Genomic DNA, 23,814 nt, shown 5'->3' with positions numbered 1-23,814 from the left:
CTCTGCGCTAACACTCAGGAGGTTAAAATGATAAAAAAAAAAAAAAAGTGTGAGGGAGACTGGCTGTACGGAGCAAAGTAAGGCTCATAGAAACAAACATAGCAGGCGTGGATGGAGTTTGGATTCACAGCAACGAGTCTAATTATAGGCCTCTGCCTGATCCTCGCTTTCTAAGAAACACAAATACACACAAACACACACTCTGACAGGTACTTCAGGTTGGCATCAGGTTCTCCATTAACTAACCACAACTCGCATGATATCCCTGGGAGCTGACAAGCAGTTGTGAGTGTGCGTGCATCTGTGTGGTAACAAATCACAGACTTGCTCTTTCCATGAACCACTTGAATTCAGGTGAAAAGCTGCCGCATGGTCCCTCATTGATTTGACCTTTTACATCCACTCCTCAGAAATAAAATCAATCACCTTTCGCTGCACTAACATGTATCATAGATGATCACCACCCTCGGTTGCTATTGGAAACCGGTCCCAAGTCTGCTTGTTTTACCTCGTAGAGCTGTGACAGGTACACCTGCCGTTGAAACCCAGTCAGATCTTAATGAGATCTGCATCTGATAATACTGTCCACCATGATCCTATCAGCGCTCGGGGGGGTGGGGGGGGTTGCTTGCAGTGTGTGTGGTTGTGACCTCTCAGTCAGGACACAATAGCATCCTCTGTTGTGCAAAACCACTAACTGACTCTAACTTCATTCAACATTCAAGCTATAAAACCTAATAAAAACCCTGCGGAGGTTTGAGGAAAATACTTACAAACTATGTGATTAGCAGTAATAATGTAATGTCTCCCCTGGTGGCTATACAGAGCACTGAATACATCTACAGCCGTTCCTTCAACATGCTAAGTCGAATTTAACATTTTAAATTCCCCCAATATAACTTCTGCTTGCTATCACAGGCTAAACACATAATTAGCACAAGAGTCTTGTGATGAGGTGCCGAGTATAAATTTGCGAGCACACGTTCATATTTATGGAGGAGATCATATGAGCTGAAAACATCACATCCACAGCAGATATCACATTCAAAAGATCTTACAGCGTTACTATAGCATTAACTTCATGTTTCTATCTCTGGTGCTCGACTTACCAATATGACGATGCAGGTTGGCTATTAAAGTGCCCCTCTACTCCAAAATGAGTTTTGCTTATTGTTTCCTCACGTGGATGTCTGACCTTCACCTTCAGTGATGCATTCGCAGAGTTTGACACCTGAAGGCTGCACAAACACTGAGAATTGACCTTTTATCGAAATAGGAGACATTTTGTGTCCAATAGTTAAACTTTTCATGCATTTTTAAATGAGGGACAAGGAGGTTTTGCAATATTAACAATTTTTATCCAGGTAATTGCACTTTTTTTTTCTGTGGATTGTCGTAACACATGTGTAGAGGGGATCTTTAAGTTAATATAATCTGCATTCCTCACAAACAATCACTAAACTTCTGATTTTTCCTCGCGTTGGTCTGAAAGCGGGTTTATAATCCTTTATTTTCACCCAGCGATACGACATATGATATATATTGTATTCAAAGTATAACAGAATAATCAGCTGATTACACAATAATCAGTTGTTTATATCTTAATTATTGAAACTTGTACAAAGATTTAACTGTATGAATAATATCACGCATGTTTTGAATAGTCACACTCAGACTACTGTGCGAAATCCCTGACCTAATTAACACCACCACGACTGCTCACAACAATCAACGTCTGTGAGACAGCTACAGACGTGTGTTTAGCATTTTCTCCTTATCATTATGTGTTATTACATATTGTAAAACTGGTTAAATGTTTGCTCAAAGATATTCAAAACTGGAGTTTGTGGAACCTTTTCAAAAAACCAACCAACATGATGGACTGAAAACTACTTGGTAGTCTGAGTGAAACCACAGACAAACAGATGCTTGTTTTGTTCTGTCATATTTTGCAGAAAAGACTTGAATTACAACAATTAATCCTTGTAATAACAAATAATAGAAGCCAGGCGTTGAGAGGAAGCAGGTCTGTGCTGGCATGTCGTGCTGCTAAAGGCTAGTGAAATGGAAAGCAGAGCACTGTAAAGCCTCACTATACATTCTCCAGTTCATCTGTCTGCAGATAACCCACTGAGCCTGTACGCGTCCTTCCCTGAAATTACAAACCACAATGCATGACAGTTAATATACAGAGCTGCGAGCTGAAGCGCAGGGTGAACACGCTACGCCGACACATCTCATCCACTCCTGTCGTCTCTATTCACTGTCATAAGAAGTTATTAAAAATACTTTAGCTGAAGTGCACTGTGAATGATTGTGAATGCAAGTTACTTTACATCTGTACTGTGGTGTTATATTATTTAATCGGGCCGAGAATATAAACGTATCAATTAATCAATCAATGCAGAAGGAAAGTGACAGTAATGCATTGTTATAACTCTATACTGAACACGAATATATGAGAAATAAATGGTTGGAGGGCGATTATATTCATTATCAATTAATCTGCCAGTAATTTTGTCGAGTAGCGGTTTAAAAAATGTAGAAACATCGTCAAAAATGCGCCATCACAATTTCCTAAAGCCGAGTTTAACAGTGAGATCGCTTGTTTTGTCCAACCAAAAGTCCATAATCAAAAGATATTTGGTTTTAGAGCTGCAACGATTAGTCAATTAATTGATTAGTCAATGAAGAGAAACAATTCAGATGTGAGAATTTGCTGTTTTTCTCTTACATTATAGAATTATTCAACATTTTTGGGTTTTGGACTGTTGATCGGACAAAACAAGACAAGGATGTGGATGGTGTGATGGATATTTTTCACTGTTTTGTAGATTAAACGATTGAAAAAATAATCTTCAAATGAATCGATCATGAAAGTAGCCGTTGTAGTCCTGTTCTGTTGACTTTCATAGAAGATGACCAACAAAAAAACTCATTTAAAAAAATGCTGTCTGATTATTTTGTCCAGTAATATCTCAATGTAACAGAGGAATCAGCTCAGAAACCACGAGTACAACCAGCTGTGCACCAGTTCATTTCACTTTATGCAAATGCCTGTTATCAAAGTGACACAAATACCAATAAATCTCCATCCCTTCAGTCACACACACAGACACACACTGCGTGGGGCTCCATGGAGCATACAGTATGCATGAAGAGCACCGACTCAAAGCAGCCGAGCAACTACCGAGTCCACCACATCAGACAAACAACTCATCTTTTCATCTGGAAAACAGATGGACGCTCGACTTCTAGAGAGGAGGGGAAGATGAGAGGAGGGCTGGGAGGAGGAGGAGAAAGTAAAAATAGCGTCTGATAAGATGGAGGAAACAAACATTAAAGGGAGGGGAGAGAACAAGAAGAGGAGGTGTGAACTAGAGGGGGGTGAGAGAGTGGGAGAAATGTAGAGGAAGACAGAGGTTATCGAGAAACACTACTGGTTTTGTACCACATTGATTTTTAAGTGCAAAGATTGATGTTAAGGCATCGAACGGTTTGCGCTTTTGCTCCTCAGCTCTTTTTTTCCCTCCACCTACCACTCCTATAATATGTGATGATCATTGATCATAGGGATGCAGGAGGGTTGTACGGCTCTGACCCTTGTATTCATCAGTTCTACTTGATTATATGTTGGCAATGGAGGACTGGATTTAATCTTCTTGTGCCTTTACTCACAGTGTTTCTGGATAATAGCTGCGGGTTCATACGTAGAATGTAAATGGCTGCATTACATACAGTATATCGACAAGCCTCAACACTATAGAGAAGATTCCTGCCATGAAAATTCAGACTTTTTTACTGCCATTTTAAATAAAATTATGCAGATTGCCTGACCTTGCAGAGCACATGTGATTTACAATGACAGATACCACTCAAAATTCTTAGTAATGTTTGAAACAGCTGGTCCTTGATTTCAGACAGAAGTAAACAAAAGCATTTCTAGCTGGCAACGGTCGATTCTGCAGCCTACAATAGATGTGTTTCCATCAGGTTTCCATCTATTAATAATCAAGGACACAAGAACAGCATTGGGGCACAAAACACGTCTCCACAATGTCATAATAATTTATGTATGGGCATTTCCACTATATGTTTAGAAATGAAGAAGCTTGTTGCCTGTGAATTTTTTTTTTTTTTTCACACACCACCTTTGATGGAAACATGATACATATTCCAGTCAGAAACTGAACCAAATAACCATCAGCTAGGGTTACAATTAAAAGCACAACGTTAGCATAAAAAAAAAAAAATCAAATGTTGTCATGCTGTCTGCCTGCTGCACAAGTTCACAGCACAGTCACTCATTCTGGTTATTATATGTCTAACATTAGCATGTATGAAAATGCTGCTCTTTCCTCAGAAGACACCAGACACTGGATGTATGCCAGATAACTCATATAAGGGACGACAGCAGTGTAAACAGGGAGAGATTCCCACCTTAGAAGCGGTGTCAATACAGGATTTACTCAGTGATATTGATCAGCCACACAGGATCATGAAAAGAGACTAACACGCCTACTTATAATTTTCTGGAAAATTGTGAGCATAACAACGTGACACATTTTCCATGCAAAGCCATTAGTCTGTTTCCCAAACTGCAGACTCTTAATACATGTCAAACACAGAGCATCAGCAATATTCATGCAACAGCCATAAACACCTTATAATAGTTGTATAATAATACATCTGTCTGAGCTAACAGGCAGCTTTTCCTTTGCTTGAGATACGAACAGTTCCACGTCATTACTTTGTGCAGTTTTCATGTTGGTCTCCTCATAAACCCACTGTAATTTTGGGTCGTTTTCTGCCCCATGCCTGATGACAGCCCTCAGAAACCTGTCTATGACAATTTACTGTTAGCTGCATGACATTTCAATGTTTCCAGCTGACTCATTTTAATACAAGAATCTTGTGAAAAAGGATCTTGTATCCATCTTGTCCATGTAGAAGACTTGGAAATAAAATAACATCATGTATTGCAGAGTAGAGCTAGTTAATCCTAGAATTTGATCAGGATAAATGTATGATTAGAGTGTTATTTCACTCTAACATAATCCTGTTAGGCTGCCTAGCTTACGTATTTGTTTGTGGTTTCACTTTCAACATTACAAGAGAAAAGGCTTCATGAGGACTACAGTGTTTAGAAAACGTTACGCCATCTTGTCAAATGTGGGCTGGAGCTGCAGGAGGGTAAACGTCCTCAAATCCAATGTAAGCTTAGACTCTGATAGCATCCACGACTGGTTTCCATACAACAGGAAAACAAATCACGTTAGATGTGCCAGTCGCGAGTGGGGCTTTTTCAACGTATAACCCCATAAACTACTTTAACCTAGTCAGTTAATGATATGCTCCTTGGCCTTGCAAGTAACCAATGTTGTTAGTAACACATGCTAACGTTTTACTAAGCAGCAACCTCCAGGGCTGAAAAATGAAGCCAACATGGAAATGCTAAAAACTACAGTTCCACGAATGGCCACTAGAGGCTGGTTCCAAAATCTAGTAGATCCCCATAGACTCCCATGTTCAAATGTGCAACTTTAAAGCAGAAATAAACATGTTGACAGCCTGGTACTAAAAACAGTTTTGGTCTCTATAGCTAATTCCCCTATTCAAGACAACTGTAAAGGGGTGATTTTTTTTAATATAACTCACAAATTTTAATCAATGCATAAAGTTATGCATAATTGAGGGCATGGCTGTTGTGAGTGATATATAGATGCCGTCACAGCCTGCTAGCTGTCAGCTTGGCGTTACCTCAGCTAATTCAAGTCACTGAACATGGCCTCTCGACGGTCAATTGACTAACGGAACGCGAGGAAGCCTGTGCTCCTGTATTTTGAGGTGAGTGAAGTTCTAGCATTATTTTTATTTATATTTTTAGCTTAGCCCATTAACTAGCTAATTAGCCAGCAAATGAATTAGCCTTGGGGTTTGCCGTTGAGCAAAACGCCCAGCTGTGCTAAAACGGGAGCGTATACTTGCCACAGCATGCAACAAAGTCTCGGCTCCACACACTCCCCACCTCTTTCTCCATTTCTGGATTAGGCAGGAGTTTGGCAGAGTCAGGCACTACCAAGATGGCGATAGTGAAGCAGCCCACTCTGAGCTTCAAAACTGCTCTTCAGAAACCTATGGGTGACAACACGGAGGCTACGTCCATCTTTATATACAGTCTATGCATTTTGCAACTCATGTTATAGCAGATAAACATATAAGTCTTTGTGTTTTTGGTTTACAAAAAAACAACACCACCTTCAAAGCTCTTCATGCTGAGTAGCAGTCTTACCACATACTCATGCACTCCACTCTGGCATGCCAAGAAAGCCAAACCTCGACAGGCCTGTCGTACCTGGTCGCTAGATTGGAAAATAACTACTTGGGAGAGGAATTTAGCAAAGATCAGTTCTACAACACTAAATATTCCCAGTTAGTGTTATTTACTCAACTGTAGGTTAAGTATTTAATAAAAAAGGCATCCGAAAATGATCAAATATGTAGCACAGGAGGCAGTATCAGTATCCAACCAGTTGTAGCACCACTCACACCTCCTCTAGGAAGGGAGGATGAAGAGGAGATGAGGAAAGGTAACTATGACAGAGCCTCCTCCTCCTTCTCCTCACATCGTCTCCCCTCTCCTCCTCCTCCTCACCTCTATCTCTGTCTGTCTCTCTCTCATGTTACTGCATCAGACATCATGAAAGATTCACAGCTCTGCTTTTAACAGATCTTGCCCCCCCCCCCTCCTCTCACACAGACACAGACAACCCTGCACTCATAGATCTGAGCCATGTCTAGAAAAACAATGCAGGGACGGAAGCAGGAGTAAGACAGCCAACAAGGGAGATGATGAGGGAGGAGTATAAAAGTTATAGGCGTGTAGAGAGACCACTTACGTACGTGTGTATGTGTGCGGACTGGGTATTCAGCGTTCCACTTGGTGGCATGTGCTGTGAGCGCCTGAGTGAGCGTGTGATGCGTGACAGATGATGGACAGTATCAATTTCCTCTCTCTCACACACACACACAGCGATTTAACAACAGACATGTGCAGATGTGAACCAGCACCAGTAAAACAGTAAAATATTGATACTCACTTGAAGAAACACATATTTTTCTTTAGCTCTGAGGTATTGTAATATTCTCATAGGTGATGTAAATGTTCTTGTGCATAGAAAAGAAATTTCATACATCAATGTTCCTAGGCAGAGCAAGAAAAGAAATCACATTAAGACATTATTTAGTCGGGCATAAAGGTTAATACATATTTCAGTTTGCAAATGCAACTTCCTAAGTTACATTAAAATATGCTGCGTAGTTTCTTTCTCCAGACTTTGACTTTGAAGGATGTGATTTAAATGGCACAGTTTCACTCCACTGGAGAGACAATGAATAACGGAAGACAAAATCATCGAATCTGTGCGGAGGAATGAGGAGACTGCAACGTTCCTCAAATTATGACATGAAACAAACATAAATGCCACATTTCCATCATGTTGTCCACATTGGATTCATTCATTTAAGGCTTGCATGTATAATAGGAGCTGGATAGTGGACTCAAAGATGGCACCCACGGGGCTTCGTGTGGCGTAGTGGTCTAACCAGGCACCCCATGTGTAGAGGCTACAGTCCTCGCTGCAGTCAGCCCTGGTTCGAATCCCGCATCGGACGGCCCTTTACTCTACTATACTACTATACTATCCAATAAAGGCATAAAAAGCCCCAAAAAATATACTTTAAAAAAAAAAAAAGATGGCACCCACTCACTTGAATGAAAATCACTCACCAAGCGCATAAGCCAAAAAAGTTTTCTAGCTTTCAGGTCTGCTTCCACGTTGTGCGCCCCACTGCACATGTGCATTACTGTTTCTCCCACTGGCTCCACTCCACGCTCATGTTCAGTCCATAGACTTTACAGATTCAAAAATTTAATGTAGATAAAAATCACTTCTCTTGGCTCTGGGAATGTTTTACAAAAACACATTTTATGAAAAAAGACTGTATGTTTTAAAATTCATGATACCTAGAGTAATAATTGACCTTGCCTGTTGTCCCGTTGTAGGCGTCTCTTTTATAATGGCGGTTTATGAGGAAAATGCTTTTGTACTTTGATGCTAATTAGCGCCACCAGCTGTTTGTCTCAATGAACCAAATCCTCAGACTCACATAAGAGTTGTGGATGGAACAGATTCATTTGCATTCTCTATTGCCAATTTTCTGAAAATTTGCCCAAAATTAGCACTAAATATGAATGGAGGCTTGACTCATGAATGATAATGCAGCATTAATCCTCAGCACTTAGTAGTGTGTGGCTACAGAGAGGGTATCGAAATCATGTAAATGTAAATGAATGGAGGCTCCCTAGTTGACTCAGTCTTGTTAAAGAATTATTGACTGGTAACCAAAGCTGTAATGTATCCTCATCTGCAGGTAATCTGACCTAAAACCCAGTGTTTCACATTATCTCTTGTCATTCACAACCTCCCTGCATTTCCTCTTTGTTGCTTCAAACAAACAACAATGTGACAAATACTCAATATGCTGGCTACACTACGCACGGACAAACACACTCACACACACACACACACACAGGCGACAAAATTCAGCAACTTCCAATAGAGAATATGAAGTGTGCAGGACATATAGTCTCCCTCTGTTTCTGTGTCATACGATCACATGGGTGTGTGCTGCTCTGCACAGACAATGCTCATGTGAATGAAACTAAGTGTCTTCCCTGAAGAAGGTGTTGGCTTTCACTGACTTTTAAACACACACACACACACACACACACACACACACACACACACACACACACACACTATATAGGGCGAGCTAGTCTTTAACTATTGAACAGGTAAAGGGCACAATGTGTGTGTGTGTGTGTGTGTGTGTGTGTTAAAAACGCTCGCAGGCACAAAGACAGACTGGCAGACAGGAGGAAAGACGACTTCCATTCACATGGTGTTAAACCTATAGGACAATAGCTGTGAGCAGGGAGGGACAAGAATAGGGGCTGTTTTTTTTTTTAAACTCTCAGTAGGTATTCAGAGCATCTGCTTGTTATATTGCACTGTTTACTGTGGAATTATGATATTAATCATATCAACTAACTAATACAGGTCGCACACCCTGTTTAAGCCTGGCAATAACATGCATTTCATATCCAGATGACAAGTGTTAATCACAAATGTTTTTCTTCCCCTTGCAGACTGACAGAACATATTTAATCTTATGCACCTTACCTTTATCAAAATGTCCATTAATGCTGCTAATATGTGGCAGTTACAGACACTGCATTTCTGTTTTGATGTATGGCTGTGTTCCAGTCAAAGTTAAAAACCTTAACATATAAACATCTACATGTACAAGATGGATTTTAACTGCTTAAAACACATGTAAACGCAAATTGCACATCATATTTGACTAGTTGGTCAGCTGGTGTTATAGTTGCCAGAATTCATCTGTGAAAATCTAAATTTATGTTTATTGGGAGAGAAATGCATTCAGACATTCAATATAACAGCTTTCATGCCAACAGTTGTTTTTGTTTGTTTGTTTGTTTGTTTTGAATGGACTTTTGTGTTGCCACTGCTGTTGGACTGTGCCAAAGATGTCTGACTGACCTGAGGTGAACAAACAGAAAGTACATACAGTATCTACACATCAAACCTTAACACTGTCTGACTGCGGAAGAGAATCACAACTAGGAATTGTAAAGTATCAGAAGCTGACAATGAATGCTTGGTCTTGACATTTCACATTTGTCATATTTTGTTTGGTGGAAAAAACATTATTATAATAATGGTGATGAATTGCACTGAAATGCTGGTGATGCACTGGTATCAGAAACATGTATCCATAACAGGAGTACTATCCTGTACATTGAGGGATTTGTCACCCAGTGAGGAGAGTAAACTGGAGTAACCTCCTCTACCACTGTCGTGCTCAGTGGATAACACTAATCATGAACTGCTCATGACTGGGAACAGCTGGGTCTTGTCCCGAATCATTAAGAAATTGTTTATTCCTCTAAATGTAAGTCTGCATGCACAGGAAGGCCACAGGGCTGAAACATCTGTGCTGTGTTTACTGCACTAAGTGATAATAGATACGTTTAGAAATCATGCAAGCCTGAATTTACTTTGGGAAGTGCTTTTTATAAAGAGGACGTTTCGCTCATTTTACACTTGTTCCCTCTGCAGTAAACCGAGGGGAATGTGTTTTACTGTTAATGTATTGTAGCCATTATAATACGGTGGGATCCCCTTGTGAATCCAAATCTCATTTACAAGGGAGAATCATCCAATCTATCCGCATTAATACAGTGTGTAGTTACAGGCAGGACGGAAAACTGCAATTTACTAAACCGCACATTCATACGCATTAAAATAAAATCATATCATCATATCATCCAAACAATTAACATTCCTCCTAATGGCTGTAAAGGTGCAGATAAGTGAATCTAAGCGAATTAGTGAACATGTGTCTCAGCTTCGACGAGGTCTTTCCAAATACAAACATGACTACCTCACTCAGGTGCATCAAACTTTTGTTTATTTCAGCAATCTCATCGAGGTCGACACGAACACCCTCCTGGGTGACTCTGAGACAGGAATCCACAGGAGCCTGTCTCTTCCTGGGCAGAAAAGCTAAATTTACCAACCTTGGGTCCCTGAGATGAGAAAGATTGAAGAGCCCCTGTTCTGGGGAATTCTGCTGCCTGTCGCCATCTTTCTCTTCCTATCTGTTTGTCAGTTTTAATGAGTTCTGGGAAGGCAGAAGTCTTGCTCAAATAACCAGAGCAGATCAAGGTCCGAGTGACTGAAGCATTGTGTTTTTCATCTGTCAATAAAAGATGAGTTTTTAATGGAAAGGGAGGGAAACTGTTGCGTCGGGTCTCTTTCACGGGCGTCCGTGAAAGAGACCTTCAGTGACTCACTTTCTCTGTCTCTGTCGACCTGCCTCACTCGCTGCTTCCGTTTTGTCTTTTTTTTTTTTTGTCTGCGTCTTCCTCCACTTTTCTTTGCCTCACTCTTCTTGTCTGTTTGTTGGTCTCAATCTCAGTAACACACCCAACCACCCACACACACATCCAATATTAATAACTCACCCACCCATACGAGACTATTTTTTTCATCTGACACAACATGGAATGACCTTCAGATCAGACGCAGTCCAAACATATATGCACACCTCACTCACACCTTTCTTCTCCTCCTTTGCTGCTCTCTGTCCATCTTTAGGTGAAATACAGGAGGAGGCAGAGAGCGACAGATGATTGCCTTAAAGGGGAAAACAACTCAATTTTACAATTCCCATCTGCACTTTCCTCAAGGCCAAGACAGTTTAATCAGTATCTGTGAAGAGTGGTGACCAGAGAGATGAGATACAGACACTTTGATGTGTGATATCTGGCTGGCTGACTGACTGTTTGACTGACTGGATCTCCAGCTGATTGACTATTTGACTGGATGGGTAATTGACTGATTGATTAAATTCATGATTGCCTCAGTGGTTGGATGGCTTATGGACTGATAAGAGACGGTACCAGGATGAAACAAAAGAATAAAGATCCCAGATCCCAGATCCCTTCTCCTGTTCGGCTCCACTTTTTTTTTTATAGCAGCTGATGCTGTGAGCATGCTGAGCTATAGTTGTTATTGAATATTGCCCCAGGCTAGCCTAAATTATTAGTTTATGCAAATGACACAACAGGCCATTTCAGCATCTACTGAGTCACACACACACACACACACACACACACACACACACACACACCACACCACACCACACCTGCAATCCAGAGCAGACAATGAAAAATGCCCCAAAACACATTATTGAACAACAACAGCCTTGAACAAAAAGCACATCTATATTTTAACCTGCAGCGCAAACACAGACAAACAATCATAAATACCCTGAATAGAACATAATAGCTCCACAAGACACATGGCTTACACCCACCTGCAACTATGCCCTCGGCAGACAATGAAAATGCCCCAGAAACGGACTATAATAGAGATGTGCAGGACAGACTATAGACTGGAAAACACTTCAGTTCGGACGGGTTCATTGCTTAGAGAGGGACATGGAAATTGGGAGAGAGGCTAGACAAATGAACAATAACACACATAAACTGAGGTACACCCTAATACAAGCACACCTGCTGATTGACAATTGACAATTCAACAACTTAATGCAACTTTAAACTTGGCTAAACAAGCTTTAGGTGCAGTTTTATCAACATGAATGGTATCCACAGTCAAACCAGTGACAGTGCACTAGCCAAGCATTTTATTCTTATGACAAAGATTCATATATTTTAAAGGAATGTTGCAAAAGAAATGTTGTAGACACAGATTAAATCCAGTTACTAAAAGATAAGAAACCCCACAAAATAAAATAATATCAGGAAACCTCATAATTGAAGCACCTATAATATCATAACACCCTGTGTGATTTTTCAGCAAGCCAGCTGATTCATGTTTCTACACATAATCATCAAAACTGACTTCATAAGTGCTGAGAAGTGTATGAAATTATGTTGATGCCCCCCCCAAAACTCACCTGAGATCTCGGTCTGAGGTACCTCGGTCAGAGTGAACCCTTTCCCGGTGTAGAACTGCCGCAGGTCGGAGCAGCTTTTGTCCGCCCCGGCCACCGGGCCCGGTGCTGCACACAGACACACCAACACACAGAGAAGCACCGGGAGACGCATCTTCTGAGGTGTAGTCCTTTTTCTTTCTTTTACAATTACAGTCAGTCAGAAAAAATCCTGAAGATTTGGGGTCCGGGTGAATCAGGCAGGACTTCACAGAGGGTTCCTGTCGTCACTGTGTTTTGTTGCAGTGTTGATGTTGAAGAGTTTTCAGTCTGTCAGCTGAAGCACAGTTCCCCCGTTCAAACTGCACAGAGCTCCGGTTAACTAACACACGAGAGCAGGAGGCACCCGTGGCGGCCACTCCGGGGTGTTTCTGCGGGAGAACAGAGCTGCGACTCGCGGCAGTAGGTGTCAGGTACACCCCGCTCCTCCTCCTCCTCCTCCTCCACCTCCTCGGCGCTGCTGGCTGCGAGCTGCGGAGATGCCAGAGACAATAGAGAGAGGAAAAGAAGAGAGAGAGAGAGAGAGAGAGAGAGAGAGAGAGAGAGAGTGTGTGAGCAGGTGTCGCTCAGTCAAAGCCGGTGCAGATCCGGGTTCAAGCTACCGGGTCATGATTATGGAAATGTGTCAGTTTAAAAGCAACAAAAGAGCAAAATCCTTCATTTTAAATCAGATTTCAGAAAGGAGAAGAAGTGTCCGGTGAATCCCCTCTTTCCAGGCTTTGGGACAATGAAATGTGTGTTGGTGGGAGTGTGCAGTGCAGAGTGCTGATGCCTCTCACTCTCTGTGAATGAGAGTGTGTTTCCTGCTGCAAGGAGCCAGGGGCAAAACAGCGACACCTGCAGGCCTCATTAATAAGGAAAGGTGTGGAAGGAAGAAGGTGATATTCCAGGGATTCCTCATCAAAAATTAATAGTATTCATTCTCATTTTACTCTCATTAATGGAACATGACAGTGTACACACATAGCGAGTGTATTGGTTTCAACACGAAATAAATCATAATAAATGAAAACATTAGCATAAAATCAAATGTGGTTCAGTCCCATAAAGTGTGCCAAGAAAACACACCTTTAGGCCAACACCACCAGCCATATGATTGGCTGATAATTGCATGTACAAGCAAGGTGTTCCTGATAGAGTAATAGGTGAGTGTAGTAACATAAAAAGCTTCTTTTTTTTCCCCATTACATAAGCTTTGAGAAGTCATTTAAAAGATTTTACTGATTCTTCAAATTTCAGATACTCAGACAGGGAGTTTCAAAGCTAAAGGGACCCTTACTGAATTATTCTTCCACCAGACAATGCTCAGTTGGCCTGCAGCTTCAAAACATCAGTCGAATCTTTCACCGCAATCGCTTAAAAATTGATACTGAGGTCAGGAATTGAGGTTCAAGGGTAGATCTTCTTCTGCAAGTGAATGCATGAAACTAAATGTGACGTGCAAATTAAAAGAAATTTCTGCAAACACTTCCTGACTCATTAAACGGCTCTAAATATGCTATGCATCCCTGCAGGGAGGTTAGTGGCTGGTAGAGATTCAGTGCCTTCCTGCGGCTCAGTTCGGCAGGGTCGGTGGACGTGACCGATGAGCTGTCAGACGCTCTCCAATCTTCACACCCTACATCTTCCCCAGCAGCAGTGCCGGGCCCAAAGGCTGGCCAAGAAAGGTCACTGGTAGCCCTGACACCTCAGAAATACAGCTGAAATTAAATGCAATGTGTAGGAATGGAAGCGAACACAAAGGGTTTAAATTTGCTTTAATTACTTTAGAAATGGATTTGTCAGAGGAGTGTAAAGGGGGAAATGTATGTAACTGTGTGAGAGACGTTAATGCTACACAGGTCAGGTTCAGAGTTGGGGCAGGTTAATTAATAATAATGCTTGACATACATTAGTAAAAAGATTAAAAGCTCATTGTCCTCCAGTCTTTATTATTTGTAACAATGTGCTAGTACTTTTTAATGTCATACTATGGACAAGTTAATGCTCAAGACAGTAAAAACTTTAGTGACCCTGCACTAAATGTCCTTGTCTGGGGTTATTTTCATAGTTTCACTTAGGCTCTTTAGCTCCAGTTATCGGAACTCATAATGCTACAAAATGCAATCATATTTTGGACGATATTATTCTTCTGACTTCGTATCAACAGAAGTTCCTTTCCTCTTTCAGCATCACAATGCACAAAGCCAGATCCATTCAGACACAGTGCGGTGGCCTAGGGGTTAGATATTCACCATAAACAGCAACATCTCTGGTTTGACCTCAGCTGGAGCGCTGTGTGGTGTGTCATTTCCCATCTCTCTCTTCCATTATTTCCTGTTCCTTCACTACTGTTGACACAGAAATAAAGCCATAAAAGTACCCAAAAATTTGTAAGGTGACAATATAGTTTGATTGGATGTAATTTTATCTCTGTATTGTACACTGAACCCAGTAAATAAGCGAAGAAGCCCAAAACTCTTAATGTTGTCATGTCATGTCATGTCTGATACCCTTAGAGATAGGAAAGGACATCAGACTTCATCTCAGAGTAGAGCTGCTGCTCCTTCACATTGAAAAGAGGTGGCTCGGGCATCTGATAAGGATGTGTCCTGGTCACCTTCCATTAGTGGTTTTCTGAACACATCAAACTGGTAGGAGACCTCAGGGTAGACCCAGAACAGGCTGGGGGGATTACATATTCCATCTGGCTTGGAAATGCATGTCTTGGGAACCCTCAGGAGGAGCTGGAAAATGTTGCTGGAGAGACGGACATCTGGACTGACTTGCCCAGAAGAGCCAGGCGAAAAGCATGACTTGGCCTTTAGCCTGCTGCCTTCTGGATGGCTGGATGGATGGATGGATGGATGGATGGCTGGATGGATGGATGGATGGATGGATGGATGGATGGATGGATGGATGGATGGATGGATGGATGGATGGATGGATGGCCTGTCTGAGGCACCTCGAAATCCAGCTGAATGCTGCTGGTGACTGTGGCAGCAAGCCAGCACAAACAACCTATTTTATTATTTCAATGTGTGTTTTTCCTGCTGTGACATGTTGAGCTGTCCCCTGTGTACTTAGTTGATCATGATCAGCTCATCAAATCAGGAATTACCACATTGTGACCACGCTGTATGTACATTATATTTGATTGAGGTGGTCATCAGTCACTGGTATGAATTCCACACTTGATTCCGCACGCTGGAACATGTTGAAGCACAGGCCATTACAGAGAAACAAATAGAAAAGAATCCGTCTATATCAATAACCTAGTACATTTGCCCATCGTGAATTGAAATGAAACATCACGATATCCCGATGACTGGTATTTACCCCTTTGTTGGCTGTGTGAGGGCAACTTTCACGACAAACACACCATTTGTTTTGGCAAGAATAGACACAGGTTCAGCTTCAGCTTCAGGTCATCTGTAGAACACACCTTCACAGGCCACTTCATTCAAAGGAAAGCGTACACTACGCTACCCTTTTGCTTAATCCCACATACACATGCCCAGTCCCACACACACCTAGTGTAACGTCAGGGCAAGTGTTAATCCAGCCGCAGAGTTATTGCCTTGGCAGGCTAAGTGCCGTTAGGATTAATGTGTTAAAAGAGATTGGCACATACCAACCATTTTAGCCGTCGGGAAAAATAAATTGTTTTGTACCAGTAAATAGAAACAGAGCGATGGGTAACAAGTCAAATGTCTGTTTTTTTTTTCCATGCAGTACACAAACTGTACCTGTCTTCATATTCCAATGACTGACATCTTCTTGTTTTGGAAACTAATTGATGCAGCCAGCTTTTGGATGATAAGCTTTTCTGAAACTGTTATCAGCATGGTAAAACAAAAACATCTGTATAATCTGTCCAGCTCTGGAGCAGACAGCTGTGTTCCATATCTACATAGAGTGATATATTAAATGTCAGATTAAAACACCAATGCTGGAAACTGGTTTAAACTGATATCAGACAAATATTTAGGTCGTTCATGCAACAAAAGAACAATGTGGATACTGTCTGTGGATGAGTACAAGTGTCATCTCCGCTTTCTTTTTGGCACCACATTTGATTTCACTGTTGGCTTAGACCACGTAGTCAGTGGTGTCTAAATGTTGTCAGTTAGGTCACACAAATAAACCATTCAGTCTCTGTTTGTGACATAGGTCAATCTGGTACCACTCAGACTGGCAAGAACATTACCTCCAAACTGGCTCGCTGATATGAGGCTTGTCGGGCCAGGTCAGATACACACATCGGAATTAACCACAAGACTGAACCCGTTTCATCGGCTTAACTCGTTCTCAAACTCATTTAAACTCAGCCTCAGTCTTGCTCGCTTCCATTTTCTCCTCATCTGAGCTTCCTGCCCTATTTTATCTGCCCTTAACTAAGCCCACACTTTCTCAAGAAGAAAGTTTTAATACTTTAATACTCGCCATTTTTCAATCTATTCCCTATTCGCCATCCTTTACACCTTACTCTCTACATGGCCTCTCACACAAACCCTTCTAGTATCATGCATATCATACATCATAGCACTCTGTATTTCCAAGAGCATGCCTGCGATGCATCAGAGCATGAAGATGTCAGAGAGAAAAATAATGAAAGACAAAGCAGCTTAGCCTGCTGCGACCTGCTCATGGCGACCTGTAAGTGTGTGTTTGTGTGTGTGGGTCTGAGCTGCAGCAAAGTATTTTTCGCTTCTACTCTGTCTCCTTTCAAGCTTGTAAATCAGAATGACAGATATTTCCTTCTCAGCAGATTTGAAACCAATGGCACTCTTGACACACATGTCAGTCATTCTTGGTAGCATCGGCAGCGACAGGACTCCAACTAAACCTGGGGATGATAAATAGCGGTCGACAACTGTTGAAGACACAGCATGCACTCTCTATGTGTCCATCACAAAGCCTACCCACACACTAACACCTGTTACAAACTGTACACACACACACCTACAAACAATAAATCATACAGATGATGAAATTTTAATAGCTTACCTGCCACCCTCATTCAAAACGATCTGTCATTCAAGATAAGATCGCTCAGCTGTAGCCAATAAACACTGACATAATGCTATGGGAGTGAATGACTGGCTGCCATCCAAGTCCATGTGAACTGTCAGCCTGAAAACAGGGTGAAGTTAACGAAGAAGGCCAAAGTCAAAGGCAGTGTCTGTTTGTCTGTCTTTAGTCATGACTGTAATATCACAACTGCATGTATGAACAAATCTTTAACACATTGTCTTCCAACCGAACTGACTGTTCTGAATCACCTTTGTCAACGAATGAATCGTTAGTTTTTAGCAGAGCACCGCTGTCAGCTAACTTGTGATTCATAGTACATTACCTCCCCATCAAAAACGTATTAAAAGAACACAAAGGCCTCAGAAAAATCATAACTTTCTGATGTAAGTGGTTGGCATTAGATCCCAAGGCTCGGGAGAAGTTGGTGGTCATACCCAGGGTGCTATGGTGCGGTCTACATCGTGCTCGCTGAGTGGCGGCCAAGCTGTTCCCCTTCGAATAGTGTTTCCCTCATGAAAATAATGTCAGTGGCTGGGGTTAGGGCTTGGTTTATGTGGCATAGCAGTGGATAGGGTCAGGGTAAGGTCGGGTTCTGATATAGGTAAGGAGAAACACCATTTGAAGGGGGGACAGGTTTCGACACAAGACCAGTGACCAGTGTCCTGTTTTTTTTGTTCGTGTTAGTCAGGGAGGTTTAGTCTTAGTTACATTCACCCTTGCTCTGTGAACTTGCGCTTAACTTGGTGCTGTTGGGTAAGACTGCGATTACAGATCTTTGAACTATATTGCATTAAACAATTCGAATCAACAAAGTGATTGTATGAGAAATCTTACCGATCTTAGTGATCCCTACTTTTCCCCAGTGCCCCCAGAAGGCTGACATTTGTTGATTTGAGTGAAAATCATCCCTCAGCATGAATTGTGATACCTTTGGATATCTTTCCATGTAGTACATAGTTAGGGCCAAAACACAATTTGTCCAATCGCGTGGTTCACGAGAGTACACCTGCAAAACCTGTTCCCATCAACCTCAGTTGTACTTGGTGCTAATTAGCGTATGTTAGCATGCTAACACACTAAACTAAGATGCTGAACAAGGTCAGCATTATACCTGCTAAACAAGTCTGCCCACGTACAGCCTCACTGAGCTAATAGCATAATATTACAGTTAACAGTTTGTGGTTTAATTCATTGCAGGGATGGTTTAGAATGATAATATGAATGTGTAAAGGTGAGTTAGATGACTCAGTGCTCTCCTTTCACACAGAAACTGAGGTTAAAGTGCCCTTCAGCAAGATACTTAATCCCTAATTGCTTCAGAGCAGAGCTGCTCTATCTTGGCATTATAGACTTTGGATATAAGGAGGCTGCCAGCCACTGTGAAGTTGATCAGCTTTCAGGGTTAAATGACTCCCAAACACCCAATCCAAATTTAGTGTAGTGGCACGCCACTGCCGTTTAGATTCCACCAGCAGTTAAGGATCTTTTACACACGCTGAAGTGTTTATTAACAATGGACTTTTCACATTATCAGCTCCAATGGGAGTAACTGAAAGATTTGAACACCCGTGGGATGAGAGAGGCAAAAGATCCAATGTTGGAGGGCTCGCTCACTGATGTGAACGAGAAGAGTTTGTTTTTCACTCTCAGGTTGCTGTCGTTCAGTAGAGATAAATATATGTCCATGCATTTATAGTTGTGAAATAGCACTTCAATTATAAATCCTTTTGTGTTGTTTTTTGTCTATAAGGCAGGAGGTGTGCTTCTGGGTGGAGGCTCTCAATATCAAGAAAGCCTCTGGTCACATTTTTATAGCTAAAACAACTATAAAATCATGTGGAGCTGCAACATGTGCACAGTAAGTAATCTGATATAATGTGTGTCTTGAAGGCTGAAAACACTGGTGAGGAGAGGAACACAAATGTGATTTAAATAGCACAACCATCAATCATAACCCCCAGACAGTCTTTAAATAATCAGAGCTCTGATTTCATTAGTGCTGGCAGAAAACCTCACCAGCTTCTCGAAAACAACATCCTGCATATGTCCTGTCTCGCTCTCTCTCTAAGTCATGTACCTCTTTCACCTCTCACCCTTCCTGCCTCCTGCTTTCTTGTTCTTCTGCAGGGTGTACTGGCCCTTTGTGCATCTCTGGCTGACGTGCATCACACATTCACTTCGAGGTAATTAATCAAAGCAGTGCACTACACCGTGAAGGAGAAAAGACAATTCCCATTAAAGAAAAACCAACAATAATATATTAAAACTAGTAAAATATTGCATTTAAAGAGATGTTGACACAGCAGTCGTCGACTGGAGGGATGGGTCTTGATGGTGCCAACTTCAGGATGAAGGATGGGAACACTCCTCAGTCTTCCCTCCTTCATGCTGTCTCTCCCTGCCTCCGTCTTCCCCTCTGTGGCAATTTGCATTCAATGATGTCTTTATTTCCCATCATCCCCCTGGCAGTTTACAGTGCCAACCAGAAAATCTGTGCCAACTTCCTGACCATGCCAATCCAATCACAGTAATCTCTCACAAAGAGCCAGAGGCCAAAGAGCTGTGGCTGCATCCCCATATTATATATACAGTATGTGAGGCTCTGATGGCTCCAAAATCCTGACGTGGTGGATGCACTGCTTGTAAAATATTCTGATAAACAGAGTTAACAAAAAGCGGAGAGCCCAAAGTTTCCAGACACCAAATATGATCTTATGAAATGATGCACAAGACATCTAGAATATTACAATTTGATATAATAATGCAACCATCTTGGGTGTAGTAAATCACGCAAGTGTGAACATCGTGTAGTGTCGATCAGAGTGGGACCATGCTCATACAGAACATATAGTGTATGTGATATTATCAGGCAGTGAGAGGATTTCAATGTTAAAGCTACTTAAGGGGAAACAAAAGGTGAAAACTGTTTATTAGGTTTCTAATTATCATTAGTACATGATGAAGCTACATTCATTCTGTCAGATCATGTTTTTCCACCATGTTTCAGTTCTGTTTGTGGCTTTCATGCACATCTTCCACTGAGACTGTTACACAACATATGAAAGACAAAAGTACAACATAAGTTTGAAAACACAGTTTATTACTGAGGATATTAAACTGATGATTATTGACACAGCAGAGTAGCAGGACACAGTGTATTACAGTCGGTTTATTTACGCTTTACATCAGAGTCACTGGTTTTAGTTTACATTAGCTCAGTGTCGTGAGAGAAACCGTAGCTGCTGACTGGTTGCTTCATGCATCCTGGTGGCTCTGCATACCGCTACGACAAAACATTAGTAATACTGAACTAAGAGAGCTGTTAAACTTGGATAAAGTACATTTATTGGTTTTATTTAACAATGACACCTACAGCTCGCTCCCTGGCACACCAGCGTGCCTAAACACACGTGGACAACCGTCATGGCAGCACAGCACTAGAGGAACAACAGAACATAATTTCTGTGCCACTTAACACTTTGATATGAAAACATCCTTCAACCTCACGTGTCCTTAGAGATTCACACACCTTTTACTACAAAGCTTTCTTGACATTTCAAGCTGCGATCCATAGATAACAGTTTGTGACTCCTAAGAGAAGGTGAGCATCCACAGAATGACAAACTGTAACATTGAATTATCAGTTTTATCTTCACTTTCCATATGATTTCATTTGAACTGTTACCCAAGAGAGCTCTAAATTATTTTATGTGTTACAAAGTTTATAAGCATATAAAATATATGAAAATATATCTTTTACATTTCAAAATCGCTGTCAATAGCCCACACTGGTCTTATCACAGGCTGAGACTGTGTACATCCACACACTGTAAATATGCACTTATCCCCTTTAAGGTCTCTGTATGTGCATTTGTGCATGGTGGTGGTTTGTTTATGTACAAGGTTGCCTAGAGAAGGGCTGTGAAAGATGGAAGGGTTGGCTTGAGTCCAAAATCTCATCTCATTTGGGTGCAACGTTTAAACTCTAATCAAATAATAACACATTTGTTTGGCACATTATGTTGTGAAAGCATCCCGCTAGCTAACGTGGTGTCTGGGCTCGCTGCCTAGATAACTCACACAAACTCTTAACAGTATTCCTTAAGCTGTCTCATCTGTCAGTCACATTCCTTCACAAATAAACGGTCTCAGGTGAGTGTCAGTACGATACATGCATGAGAGTTCTGCTGTTTTGCAGCACAAAATCAAGGACAGAAATGACTTTCTCACATCTATCTGAGCTAGTTAATACAAGCAACACAGTGTGATATGTCTGAGAAGAAAGTCAGTCACCCGCTGACAGAAATGCACACGGCGTCCCTTCGGTTGGTTCGTTTGCTCTGTTTTGAATGCATTTGATCAGTATTCAGGTTGTCACTCCTGCTGTTGTGAGCAGTTTGGGGGGTTAGAGACTCGGAGAGCCGGGAGGACTTTATAATCCTAATTAATATGAATTACATTTAATTCACATGTTTGGATCTGGGCTCAGCTCTGCTCTGATCACTCTCTTGATACCCTGTGTCTCATCTTCCCTGGATGCATAGACAAAGTGATGACACATGTATCAGACCTACAAAAAGCATTCACTGCATTTTGTTGGATGTCTAATATATTCTCTCACTGCAGTTTTAATTAATACATTTGGAGACCAGCCACTCTTTGAAATCGCTGTGACAGTTCAGTGTTTGCAATGAATGACAATGAAATGTCAAATTATTCATTGTTCAGGCAGATGATTATTTCTGTTTCTTAAATGACGGCCATATTTAGTCTTTTCTGTACTGGGTGCTTCTTATTGTTTGGGATATTCTTATTTTAACAGAGCTTCCCGTCAAGGACGGCTGTGGCAGCTTGCAAGTGGAATTAAAGTTGAAGTGAAAGAATTATATCCTTCTCTGTAGTGCTTTTACGACTCTGTCCACTGTCCATCTTCAGAAAAAAAACAGTCTTCAATCATTTTTTCCCCACAACTACCAAGACTATGAAAGGTATTACACACCTAGAAATGACAAACTTCCAGGGGACACACTCTCTGTTGAGGGAAATTTAAATTCTTCTGAACACTTACAGCAGAAATGAAAAAAAAATCACCCAGCTTGCACGAACAAAAGACCATGTTTGTGTTAAGAAAAAAAAAAAAGTGCCACAAGGGCTTCAGTCTGCACAGACTTCCAGGCCAAACTGCAGAATTTTTCATTATGCAGCATGACCATCTGTGAATGGGCTGAAGTATCACATATTTGGCTGTTTTGCCTATCGAGAAAGTGCCTTAATGTCCTTTTTCCAGCCTATGTTTTTCTCTTCATGCTGAGTTTTCTTTAACATTAATAAGTTCTCACAAAATATAAGGATATGAGTAAATATAAAAAGTGAAGGCCTACAGCGTGGCTCATAGCTGCCACGGATTTTAATCTCTGTGGGGTACACATAATGTAAAAGTCAAAGCAAACCAAACATCTCTTAATTTCCAAGTCAATCTGCTCTGTTCTATATTAATCTATATTTACACATCAAGCCATTGTTATCTATAGAAACTTTTCATATAAATATATAATATATATATATTTGTATTTACATCTCTCTTCAAAAAAAAAGTCAGTAGTGCTGTGCAATCTATCCTATTGAAGTTAAATAAAAAAACAAAACACATGTAGAGGTCAGTACAGGTAATATAAAAATGCATACTGTGCACCTGCAGCTGTGATAAATCCACAGCCTGTCACACCAGCCACGCCACCCAAAACAAAAACAATCAGAGTGGTTCAGCTGTGCTTACAGAAACTCCAAATACCAAACACCACAACAAGACATACAGTTTGTGGTTGTCTCTCAGTCTCTTCTGTCTCTGTCCGTCTCAGGATCTGTGTCACGATGGTCAGCGTGGTTCCCATGTGGACAGCAGTAGAAGCAGCAGGGTCACCAGGGTCAAAGGTAAAGGTTCAACAGTCATCGTGTGGGCTGATCCTCGAACTGCCACCTGACAGAAAATATGCAATAAGATACAAAATTATACGGGAAAAGAGTGAGGGAAGAATAGAGAAATGGAGTAAAGAGTACCAGAAGGACATATGGTTCATGACAATCATAAATAAATTGTTGATTATTATTCTGTTGACAAAATGTATTGATACCGGGTAGCAGTATGCATGTGTGTGTGTCGATGCCATTTGTGCATGTGGGTATGTGTATGTG

At 41.2% G+C, this 23,814-nt stretch overlaps 1 protein-coding gene and 1 pseudogene across 2 annotated transcripts in view; both read right to left on the bottom strand.

Annotated features, from left to right (window-relative positions):
- The window catches only part of LOC111645334 (glypican-1-like), a 39,909-nt gene extending 26,566 nt beyond the window's left edge, over positions 1-13,343 (bottom strand). The window contains exon 1 of the mRNA XM_023394497.2: positions 12,571-13,343. Within this exon, the coding sequence (XP_023250265.1) occupies positions 12,571-12,721 (151 nt within the window). The 5' untranslated portion in view covers positions 12,722-13,343. The remainder of the gene's footprint in view (positions 1-12,570) is intronic.
- Positions 13,344-20,701: 7,358 nt separating this feature from the next.
- LOC111645339 (glypican-5-like) overlaps positions 20,702-23,814 on the bottom strand; it is a 47,957-nt pseudogene continuing 44,844 nt past the window's right edge. The window contains exon 11 of the transcript XR_015436318.1: positions 20,702-23,599. The product of XR_015436318.1 is annotated as a glypican-5-like (transcript). The remainder of the gene's footprint in view (positions 23,600-23,814) is intronic.

Source organism: Seriola lalandi, unplaced genomic scaffold (assembly GCF_002814215.2).
Source record: "Seriola lalandi dorsalis isolate HSWRI2012SDOR001 ecotype SW California unplaced genomic scaffold, Sedor1 jcf7180002054949, whole genome shotgun sequence".
Classification (NCBI taxonomy): Eukaryota; Metazoa; Chordata; class Actinopteri; order Carangiformes; family Carangidae; genus Seriola; species Seriola lalandi.
This window is presented reverse-complemented; position numbering and strand designations above follow the sequence as displayed.